Raw genomic sequence first — 12287 nt, 5'->3', positions numbered from 1 at the left:
AGTGGTAACATTTAAAGCATCTATACTGATGGGGATTATTTGGAGTTTATAATCCCACAAAAATTCATCAGCTTTCTCTTCTTCTAATTTTATACTAAAATTTACCTGAATTTATAATTTATCTTAAACTCATGAACATCTATTATCAATAAGAGGTCATTCAAGATTTTGGTCTTTACTACCAAATATTTACTTTCAAAACAACACATCCTAAATATATTTAAGAACTATTACAAACCTTCAAAGCAGTTTAGTTCCAGCAAGACTAGGAGGATGGAAAATAAGGTGGGGAATTTTAAGAAGTGAGACATTACTTACCGAAATGGCACTAATTCTTCTTGGCTGAGTACAAACTATCCTGCATGCAGATCCTTTTCCTCTTTCAATGTAGTTATCCAAAATGAACTGAGTAACTTGAGTAGTTTTTCCACAACCAGTTTCACCACTTATTACTGTTACTTGATGGTTATCAATCATATTCACTAATTCCTATTTCAAAATGGAAAATAAGTGAAGAACATCACATAGTGACTAACTGAAAAAGTAGTAATCAAAATAACATCAAACTGAAGGTAACCATTTGTTAAATGCAATGCTGACAGTTTGTGTATCTGGGTCTACCTGTTTTCAAGAGAAAAGCAGCAACAAATTATGAAAAAAACAAACACAAGGCACTATGAAAGGAAAACACACCAACAGGAAGTAGAAGAGACAGCTCTAAGTTCTACACATAAGAATAAACATTAATTAAAAAGAATGCTGAGTGTACGACTACTGAGTACAAGAAAAATCCCAATACCCAACCAACTACTGAAGACATTAAGGGGTTATATCAAAACTCAAACAATACGGCTTTGTCTGCGGAACAAGTTTTGTATGCTGTTCCAGAGAACAAGGAAGTCTATAATGTATTTCCTTTCAAATAATTAAAGTTTGTAAACACCTAAATCAAAGGGGTAAACTTCAAATATCTGGAAAACCTCACATTTGGGGAAGGTCTTTCTTAAAACTTTTAGATAAACACTAATATTTTTAATAGTAATATTCACTATATTAATAAGACCATCCTACTACTTCACAGTAGTATTGGAGGTTATTATTATCTACATTTTGAAAACTCACCTTTAAAAATTTTCCCATCTACTTTAACACACTATACATATATCAGAACAAGTTCCAAGTTTAAACAATGAAATTATAGCTTGTACAGCATGTGATTAATTCATTCAATATTTACTGGGGGGAGGGGGGGTGTCTCTGAGTCAAGTAATACATAGTGAACACTCTGTCCTCAAGAATTTACACCAGCCTAAGGGAGGAAAAAACACTGTGGCAGGTGGTACTTAACCAAAACTTTAATCAAAACAAAGTAAGGCTGAGAGAACAGAGTAGGATGGAGGACTGTATTACTCTCTATAAGGTAACTATGTAATAAAGCATAATAAATTAACTAAAGTACTCTATTTTCAGTAGTGTCTCAATTTTAATTAAAATGTTTGGTCTCAAATTAGGAGTAAGGGTATTTACCCAAGATAACTTACATGTGAAAATTCTATTTTTCTTAAAGTTCTAAACATTTCATTTATAGACAGAAATGAGAAAAGTTCAGGAAAATGGTTTCATGACCATTTTTTTCTTTTGGTCTTTCAAAAATTCAAAAGAATAAAATGAACTTTCAATAATATCCTTCAGAGGAAAGTTTTTTAGTTTGTATTTTTTGATATAGATCTTAAAAGAATTATATTTTAAGTATTTTGCAAATTAAAGGATATAGTATTTATTTTACCTTTTGCATTCCATATGAAGGCAGCTTTTCCCTGAAATGCTGAAAATTAAAAACAATTGTTAATTTTCACAAAAGAATCAAATTACAATCATGGTAATCAGAACATTATCATAAATATGCTAGAATCCCAAAATATTATTACTTCATTGATTATGTCAAGTATCAAAACTTAAAAAAGAATTTTTATAAAAAAGAACTCATGAACTTAACAATCCCCTTTATTTTTAAAACACTGAAAAAGAGAATTCCATTACATTCAACAGAGTGGAGACACTTTCTTTGAGTTTAAAGTGGCAGTAAAATGCAATCTGATCTGTCATCTAATGTGCATTCTTGTAGTCCCTAAATTACTTTTACCATCTTTTGTTTGTTTTATATATTCATTTTAGATTTGTTTTGCTATCACAATTCATTTTCCCAACCATCAATCCACCATTTACTAATCCATAAGGCACTGGTACAGATTAAGTACTTCTGGGTACTTGCCTTTGAGAATCAAAGAAAATTGAAAACAAGTAACATGTGGGGCACCTGGGTGGCTCAGTCAGTTAAGCGTCCGGCTTCGGCTCAGGTCATGATCTCACAGTTCGTGGGTTCAAGCCCCATGTCGGACTCTGTGCTGATAGCCCAGAGCCTGGAGCCTGCTTTGGATTCTGTGTCTCCCTCTCTCTCTCTCTCTCTCTCTCTGCCCCTCCCCCGCTCTCACTCTGTCAGTGTCTCTCAAAACTAAATAAACATTAAACAAAATAAAAAATAAATACATAAAACAAGTAACATGTGAAGAAAATCTGGTCCTACCATTTAAGAGCTAAGATCTTAAGACAAACTTGGATCCTGAATCCCTCAAAGGTTGTATCTCACAAGGTTGCAAGGAATCTGAATGAAAAACCTTTGTATAAAAAGTAGCAGTTTCTGACACATATAAGCTACTTAATTTTTGGTGAATTGCAACTGAAACACCCAAGAAGAAATGATTAACTCCTGTATCTTTTATTTGATGATGTCTTTGCAATTCTGAAAACCTACACTACATGAAAAAGACATACACTTAAGAGTATTATGGTTTACAATGACCTAGGTACATTATAACATGAAAAAACAAACCATAGCTTTAATAAACTTCCTTTATTGAAAAGAAAAAAAAAAGCAGTAAAATTAGAACCATCCCAGGTAATCCAGTATATTATCGCCATTTTTCAAAAATTTTTATTTCTTGAAATATTGCCCTCATTTTTTGCCTACTTGATTTGTCAAAATAGGAGAATAAAAAAAATCCCCCACTATTTTTTTTATTGTGATGTAATTGACATACAACATTATAATAGTTTCAGGTGTATAACATGATTCAGTATCTTCTTGTACTATGAAATGATTACCAAAGTTAAGTCTAGTTAACATCCATCATCACACATATTTACAATTTTTTTCTTTATAACAAGAACTTTTAAGCTCTTAGCAACTTTCAAATATACAGGGTAGCATTACTAACTATACGCTATATATTATATACTAGCATTATAATATATATAACACATTGTTTATATATTAGCATTATATATATACACACATATATATATTAGCATTATTAACTATGCTATATATGCCTGCTTGGTTATGGTCAGTCAGGTAATTCTCAGTACCATAAAAAACAAGGCAATGTGATGACTTGAATGAATTCTAGCAATTTGAAACAAGTTGCCACACTTTTGTTGGTAATTTTTTATTATAATACATTATTTAAAACCATTTAATGATTTCTAGAAGTACTTCATGTACTTCAATGTAACCATCTCAATATATAAATATATAGAAGCTCTCCCATTAAATTTGAAACTAGCATTAACCACATTTGCTTTCTAAATATGTAAATGCTGAAGACAATTACAACCCAATATTCTTTATCAAGACAGACAACCCTTCTGTTTCCTAATTTCTGGCTGTAACCCTGAGATATGAGACAATGAAGATTATAAGCTGCTTGAATACAGGAAATGTCTTATTAGTCTTCAGAAAACACAGCACAATGACAAACGTGTAAAAAATGGAAAATTAATATTTATTAAATAAATTATAACAATGGCATATTACCAAAAAGGATTAAAAAGTTGAGCTCTTAAGCACATCTAACTTTTATTTTATTTTTTATTTTATTTATTTTGAGAGAGCAAGAGCACAAGCAGAGAAAGGGCAAAGGAGAGGGAGACAGAGAATCCCAAACAGGTTCCACATAACCTAGGGCTTGATGGCACAACTGTGAGATCATGACCTGAGCTGAAAAGAAGAGTCAGGGGCTCAACCAACTGAGCCACCCAGGCACCCAACACATCTGAATTTTAGACTGGATTCTGTTACTAGCTGTGCAACTGTAGATAGGTCACTTAACCTAAGATTTTTTTCCCCTCTCCATCACAAATATGCAGAATTTCTTACACAGGGTTGTTGGGAGGTTTAAATGATGTAGTACATGTGAAGTGTTTGTAAGTGTCTAGCCAATAGGAAGAATGTTTTACACATTTGTTCTCCTAACTTCCTTACTGGATCACTCACACATTTTTAATATTTGAGTCTGTCCTCCAAACAAAGCAGAGAGATAGGAGCTAAATCTCCTTCTTTCTAAGGCTGTAAAAGAAGCTCTGCTCTCAACCACAATAATCTGAAATGATTAAACTTGAAGTCTCCTGTCCTGGAATCATATTTTCACTACATAGGCATCAAAAAATTACACAATTCCCCTCTGGACAACCTTACTGTTTTTTGTTTTTTTAATTTTTTCATTTTTGAGAGACAGAGACAAAGCATGAGCAGGGGAGGGGCAGACAGAGAGGGAGACACAGAATCTGAAGCAGGTTCCAGGCTCTGAATTCTCAGCACAGAGACCGACACGGGGCTCAAACTCACAGACCTGCGATCATGACATGACCTGAGCTGAAGTTGGATGCTTAACTGACTGAGCCACCCTGGTGCCCCACTTTTTTTTTTTAAATAATTTTTTTAAGTTTATTTATTTTGAGAGGGACAAAGACAGCATGAGCAGGGGAGGGGCAGAGAAAGTGGGAGAAAAAGAATCCCAAGTAGGCTCTGTGCTGTCAGTGCAGTGCCCAATGCAGGGCTCAAACTCATGAAGCTGAGATCATGAGTGAGCTAAAACCGAGAGTCAGACACTTAACCGACTGAGCAGTCCAGGTGCCCCTTTACCTCAACTGTTCTAATCAGGATATCCAACCTGATCAACGACAGTCAATGGATCCTTTCTTTCCTATGGGACAGGTGATATTCTGCCTTTCTCACAAAGAGTAATACATATTTGCATATTAAAGATGTGGCCCTCAGAATTTCCTCATTTTCTCTTAAAAGAAATACACGTGAACATTTTATTATATCTATCTCTACAATATCCACAAAGTGTAAATTTTATGTTTTAACAGGAAGGGACCTAAAAATATCTTGCCTACCATAGAAAGAACATACTGAAAAACTCAGAATTTCTGTTCTTGTCACAGTCTTATCTTTAAAATGCTGGTGAACATATGCACATCATAACTTTGGGGTATTTAATTTTATCATCTGTAAAAGGAAGGAGTTGGATTAAATGGTCTAGAAACCTTACAATTCTAACCACCTTGTCTCTTACGACATCTCACAAAACTGTCCAAGAAAGGTTAAACTAATTTCTTCTCCTCACTATGTAAGCTGCTGTAGGTTATATGCAATTCCACTCCCAATGCTTTTCTCTGGTATAAGAGAAAGAATCCCCACAGAGAACAGTCTATAGAAATACCACTGATCTATACCACGTAGCTACTTCTAAACGTAAATATATTTTTATCAAGTGTGAGAAGAAATGACAAAAAACTTTTTCCACATCTTGCTTTCCATTACCTGCATTTCAATATACCGAGGGTCACTTTTTTTCTTTTGTAAATCTTCCAATAGTTGTTGGTCTAAGGTTACATCAGGTTCATTTTCTTGCAAGAGATACTCAGAATCTCTGTCAATATATTTGTCCCTGATTCTAAATGTCCTCTTTTCTTGATTTATCAATTTCTTTTCCTGGTCCTCAAGTTTTTTCTCTGAGTTTGGTTTGCTCTCAGCAGGAGCTTCAGTCCCGTAACTATTTTGACAAAATAAAAAAATGATATAAGGTTAAATGAAGAGCTGCTAGAGCCCTGAAACAAAACAATATGCTATTTATTTTAAAATCACCAGCTATTATTCTTTCTTAGCTCAATTAGGAAAATACTTAGATTTTTATAATGAATTCAAAGTTTTCCTCCGTGTAAATAGATATTACAAGTTATTCCTTGTGTAGCTAAAAAAATTAAAATTCACATAAGTCATCCCTCCATTGCAATGACTTACCGTATTTTTCTGATTTGTCTAAGCTTCAATTCACAACTTCCATTTTCTTCCTGCCACCATTTCTGAGTGCTTATAAATGGGATGCTACATTATACAGTCCCAGAAAAACCTCTCTTAATTTTTCCTCTAAATGGTACAGCCCCTGTAATCATCCTAAAATAGCAACAATTTAACTTCTTACAGATTTCTCCCAGAATTTTGGAAATACAAAGATGGTGAAAAGGAAAACAATAAACAATAACTTAATAATGATCACATACCCAAATAGACTATTCCTACCATTTAGCTTTCTGTGGAATGAATGTGCCATCTGGATTTTTTTCAATCTACCACCAAATAGAGTCAGTCTATATAAGAAAAAGGCTTACTTCAAGGTTAAATTTCACTTATTGAAGAGTCTAAAGAGGTTATTTTTATTATCTTTTTCTCCCCCCTAGCCAATGCTATGAAAGAAGTGCTACTCAGTCCATTCTTTAAAAGAATGTGTTTTGCTTTACCCGTGATCTTCAGGAGCAAACCAGGATATCTGTGCTTCCGAATCTTTATCATTCTTAGCTTGGACTGAATGCAGCAGCTGCACAATTTGTTCTTCTCGACGTTCATCCATGTGTACTACAGCTCTCTATTTTGTGCAAAGCAAACAGTATCCTTATCAACACTAGAAAGCATGTACAAAATCATTTGATAACTAAAACAAAAGAGCAGATATATATATCCAACATTCATATGAAACTTAAAATTGCCCTACCAGGTGCTCTAGTCCAATTTCACTTCATAGACCTAATGTTAATATTTTTGTATATATCCTTTTTCTGCTATATATACCTATAAAATTAGCTGCAATATAACTGGCAAAGAAAGTACATTTACATCCCTTACTAAAACTTCGGTTCCTTTTTCTTCTACCCTCTCACGTACTGATTATTATAAATTTTTCTGTCTGAAATTTTCAAAGATACTCACAATTAAAGTTACTAAAACACAAATGTTTGGTTTAAAAAAAAAATCTAATTGAAAACTGGAAATAATATTTGGTGGCAATGAGCACTTTAAAGTTCTTACAGTAAAAAGATGAATACATTAGGAAGAAGGCTGAGCTCAGAGGAAATAAATAAAATTGATCAACATTCATGAAGATGATGCTCCAATATGGTGATGATGTAGCTGCTTCAGAAGAGAATTAAACAAACAATACCAGACAGGATAGGAATTACACTGTACACAGTAAGAACAAGAACTTTTACAACTGTTCATTTATAATTGTACATTGTAACTAGTTGAATTTAAACAGAGTAGTTAAGAGAGGGTAGGTTTTTCCTCAAGTGTGCAGACAGGAAAGACGACCAAGATATTAAATGAAAAAAAAAACACACACACAAAAAAAAACCAGTCGTAGAAAATATATGCAGCACAATCTTATTTTCATTATTATTAATACTGAAATAGATTATTCACTTTATATTCTACATTTTTGCAGTATGTCTTCCAGCTGTATTATTATTATATTTTTTTAAATGTTTATTCACTTCTGAGAGACAGAGAAACAGAGCACTAGCAGGGGAGGGGAGACAGAATCCAAAGCAGACTCCAGACTCTGACCTGTTAGCACAGAGCCCAAGACGGGGCTCAAACCCACGAACCGTGAGATCATAACCTGAGCCAAAGTTGGACACTTAACTCACTGAGCCACCCAGGCGCCCCCAGATGTATTTCTGACACACAGTAGATGCTGCAGAGAAGTTTGCCAAAAGGATGATGGCTGAATCTATTTTTTGCAATGAGTGTGCATGACTTTTGTGTTAAATCCATTTTTCTCTTTAAAGAAATACACAAAAAGAATACAAGCAGATCTCTGGGAAATTCCAGAAGACTTCTGCAACTTAACTGAAAAGTTTACTAAAACAATCATTATGCTTATACAATTAACAAGTCCAAACTCTGGCTGATAGGAAAGCCATAAGGAAGCACAGGTTAGAGCAAAATCTGTTTATTGACAGGTACTAAAGCCCATCATTTTTTTTTTAACTATACAGCATGAAAATCTCGTTAAAATGGTTTATATATCAGACTAATGTATCTCTTCATAGTATAGGGTGTGTAGTCTCCACCAAGACTAGGAGCTTGTACCTGGTTTCTCCTAGACTGCTCTATGCATCTTTTTTACCTGTGATGATTTTAATCTGTAAAGATCTGCTGTAAAAAACCCCAAAACATTGCGTATGTCAGCTCTTCAGAGTTCTGCAATTCCTTCTAGTAAATTACGGAACCTGAGTGGTCTTGGGAACACCCAACACAGAGTTTCATTACTGGAACATTTCTGCCCTATACTTTGAATTCTGTAATGTCCTCAGCACATGTTAACATTTATTGCTTTGTATACCTACATGAAATGGTCATCGAGTTTTTTCTTGGCAGTTAGAAACTACAGGACATTTTAATGATTAAAGACTACTCTAGGAAGGAACCCCAAGATATAAAGTCATTATCAAGCAAAGTTTCCTTAATTTTTCCCAACACCTCAACCACCCAAAGGCACTGTTTCTTCTGCTCACTTTCAAAATGGGACAGATTAAGCACTTCTTCTCTGAAGAATGATTTATTTCCAATTGAAAGTCACAGAATAACATTTCTTCAAACAAAACCTTATATTTTGAAGTTTTTTTTTTAATCTCTACTAGCAGAACAAAAGTTCTTCTCACCTTGCTGTATGAGTTTTAGATATTCACAAAAAAGGCAGGATGACTGAAAAATGAAAAGCCCCTGAAAACATAATTTATACTTTTTTTTTTTTTAATGTTTACCTATTTTTGAGAGAGAGACAAAGTACAAGCGGGGGAAGGGATAGAGAAAGAGGGAGAGACAGAATCCAAAGCAGGCTCCATCCTCTGAGTCATTCAGGGCAGAGCCTGATGCAGGACTCAAACCCATCAACTGTGAGATAATGACCTGAGCCAAAGTGGGACGTTTAACTGACTGAGCCACTCAGGTGCACCCAATAATTTATACTTTTTAATAAAAACACAACTTATACCTCCTATAAATTGTTTTTCACAAGGTTCTCCCACAATGAGGCTCCAGAGGCTATGGGCAGTGGAGATTTTAGGAGTGCCAAAATTCCAAACACGGATCTAACCTTTTTTTTTTGGTAGGTTACCTCCTCCTAATCTTCTACCAGTGGTATCACCCTTCACTCTACCTCGCCCCTCAAGCATGGAGAATCTCAATCATGTTTTGGGTGTCATGACTATTTTATTTTATCATGGCATTTAATTTTTTTTGTTTTCCCCTTTTTTGGACAACCTCAAATATCCTTGCTTTTAGTCATAAATTCCTGGCAAAGAAGATCCACAGTGATATCCAGCAAATTGTCTACGTTTATTAGCTTCTAATTGTGTGCAACTATTTTAAACCATTACCACCTTCCTGTTCACCCTCAACATTTCACAAAGAAAACAAAAACAAATGGAAAAGTCCTCAACTGATTGCCACTGAACCCAAGTCCACCTGTATCAGAATCTATCCTTTGTTCTCTTCCTTCCTGTTAATGGAATTGGGAGGCCATTTTCCTGCTTAAAGTTGATCTCTCCACTAAACTCTGCAGTCCAATTCCTTTCACCTCCTCAGGGCTAATCCTTCTATTGAGATTTACATTCCTTTCCTAAATCTCTCTCTGGTAGTCATTAGCCTACTGATCAATATTCTGGTTTGCCTCTTTCCAGGTATATGGTAGAAGTACATTTTCCCACCCATGACGTAAGCATGACCATGTGACTTACTGGCCAGAGAAATGTAAACAGGAGTCTCTTAAGAATCAGAGCACTTTACTGTATTCCCTCCAGCTGCCACCAAAACCAGCTACTTTTCAGATGGGTGGAGCTCTGTGAACCATTCTCATAAGGAGAACTCTCAACCTAACTCCCAATGGTCCAGTAATTTGAGTAGAAAAACAACCTTTGTTGTTATAGCTCCCTATGATTTGGAGGCTGTTTACTACTGCAGCATAATTTAATCTACCTGATAAACGTTTCCTCTCCACTGACTCCCTACCATCAGTACATGAACAGGAATAGAGTCAAATTTCTTTACCTTAAAAAGAAAAAACGTTTATTTATTTATTTTGTGAGACAGAGAAAGAGTGTGTGCACATCAGGAGTGGGGGCAGACAAGAGAGGGAGGGAGAGAATCCCGAGCAGGCTCCACACTGTCTGTTTGGAGCCGGACTGGGTCTCAGGAGCCATGAGATCATGATCTGAGAGGAAATCAGAGTTGGTCACTTAACAGACTGAGCCACCTAGGCCTCCCAAATCTCTTCTACAACACAAAATCCTCTTTTGAATCCACCCAACCCTATCAGATACTGCCCTATTTTTCTTTCTCCTCTTCACAGTAAAACTGATTGAAAAGTTCTCCATTTCTTCACCTCTCCTTCACTAGTCAGTCCCCTGCAATCTGGCTTTTACCTCCACCACTCCACAGAAAGGGCTCTCATTAAAGTTGCCAAGGACCTTGTTGCTAAATCCAATAGACATTCTGAGTTCTTACCTTACTTGACATCTCTGTAGCATTTGCCACTATTTGATTACTTTCCTTTTTTCATACACCCTTTGCTGCCTTCACCACTGCTCCTGGATTCCAAAACAACATCCACCTTATTTTCCTCTTCTCTGGCTGTTCCTTCCTAGATAAGAATCTATGAAACTTCTCTTACTGCAACCCTTAAATTTTTTTACTCTACACTGAACCCTAGTGATCTCCAAACTAGCAACACTGACACCATTTGGGACTCTGTCAGGAAAATAGAATCTCTCACTCCACCCTCGTCCCACATTTTAAAAAGGTGCCAAGACTTTCAAGTCTGAAAAACAATGATCTATAGAATTTAGGCCTGCACCCACTTGTCTTCTCCATTCACTATCCATAGGACCTACTATCCATAGGACCACGAACTGCCAATCTAGATTTCTCTAGGCATCAGATCCACAGGGCCTCCTACCTCCCTGAAATCCTCACTTTTATGCCCTACAACATCAAACTCAGGGTCCTTAAGCTGAGTCTATCTTCCTCCATCAAGCCTGTTTCTTATATAGTCATAAACATGCCATTTATTAATACATACTTGCTTTACCCTTCCCTCCCAGATAAAATCACTTTTGAATCTCCTAAATTGCTTTAATCTGTCCACTTTCTTCCATCCATCTTCATGTCCTAATTTAAGCTATCATTTCTCACCTTAATTACTACAAAGGCTACTTAACTGGTCTCCCTGTCCCAGAACTGCCTCTTTTCAGTTCATTCTCTATACTGGTATGAAAATGAATTTAAACACATACTCAATAATTTATTTTGTTTCAAGTGCTTTAATGGCTTACAGGAGTTCCTAGGGGAAAGTCAATGAATTTCAAGGCGCTGCTTATTTTTCTAGTACCAGGCTTTTCAGATTGTTGCTTATAAAATTATATTAAAGAATCATTATCAGTATCAATTAAAAAAAAAGAGCAAAAAAGATACCAACACCACACTCAGAGCAATGTACGGATAATTATCATTTTATGAAACTTTTTGTTCAGTTATACATACCTGTACACTAGGCTGCAAATTAACATGTATTTCTTCCTGTGGGAAACTGTCAACACGTTTGAAAGCCACTGCTCTGCCTTCATCTCACCACACTCCAACACCCATGCTCTTATTCTTTCAGTTCCTTGAACATGTTCCTCTTGACCTCTAAGTTGTGGCACGTGCTGCTGCCTCTGCCTGAGAATCCCTTTCCAAATCCCCCAATTCCAAACATACACACTTCGCTATCTTCCAAGTTTCACATTAAGAGTTATTTCCTCTGGAAAATCTACAATCTTCCTAGTCTGAGTTAGATGATAATCCACATTCTCCTTTTAATATTTTAACATTGTAAACTATCCCTGTAACAGCCCCTTACACCACAATTTCTTTAAGGTAGGGCCTACACCCTATTAATACAGTGCTTAAGATAGTGTCTCAAACATATCAATCATTAATTTAAAAAAATGAGAATTGAAAGAAAAAGAGCACATTGCTAGAATGTGGTAACTTTGTAAACATAGGGATTACCTAAAAATTAAAAGTTAGGGAAATTGGGAAGCAATCATATATGGCTGAAGGTGGT

General features: G+C 35.5%; 1 protein-coding gene across 1 annotated transcript in view; it reads right to left on the bottom strand.

Moving 5' to 3' along the window:
- DHX36 (DEAH-box helicase 36) overlaps positions 1–12287 on the bottom strand; it is a 50739-nt gene that overhangs the window by 36082 nt on the left and 2370 nt on the right. Inside the window, exons 2-5 of the mRNA XM_049628679.1 lie at positions 6643–6767; positions 5666–5897; positions 1787–1825; positions 319–489 (exon numbers count right to left, since the gene is read on the bottom strand). Of these exons, the coding sequence (XP_049484636.1) occupies positions 319–489; positions 1787–1825; positions 5666–5897; positions 6643–6767 (567 nt within the window). The remainder of the gene's footprint in view (positions 1–318; positions 490–1786; positions 1826–5665; positions 5898–6642; positions 6768–12287) is intronic.

Source organism: Panthera uncia, chromosome C2, assembly GCF_023721935.1.
Source record: "Panthera uncia isolate 11264 chromosome C2, Puncia_PCG_1.0, whole genome shotgun sequence".
Lineage (NCBI taxonomy): Eukaryota > Metazoa > Chordata > Mammalia > Carnivora > Felidae > Panthera > Panthera uncia.
The sequence above is the reverse complement of the archived record's forward strand: the minus strand, read 5'-3'. Positions and strand labels throughout refer to the sequence as shown.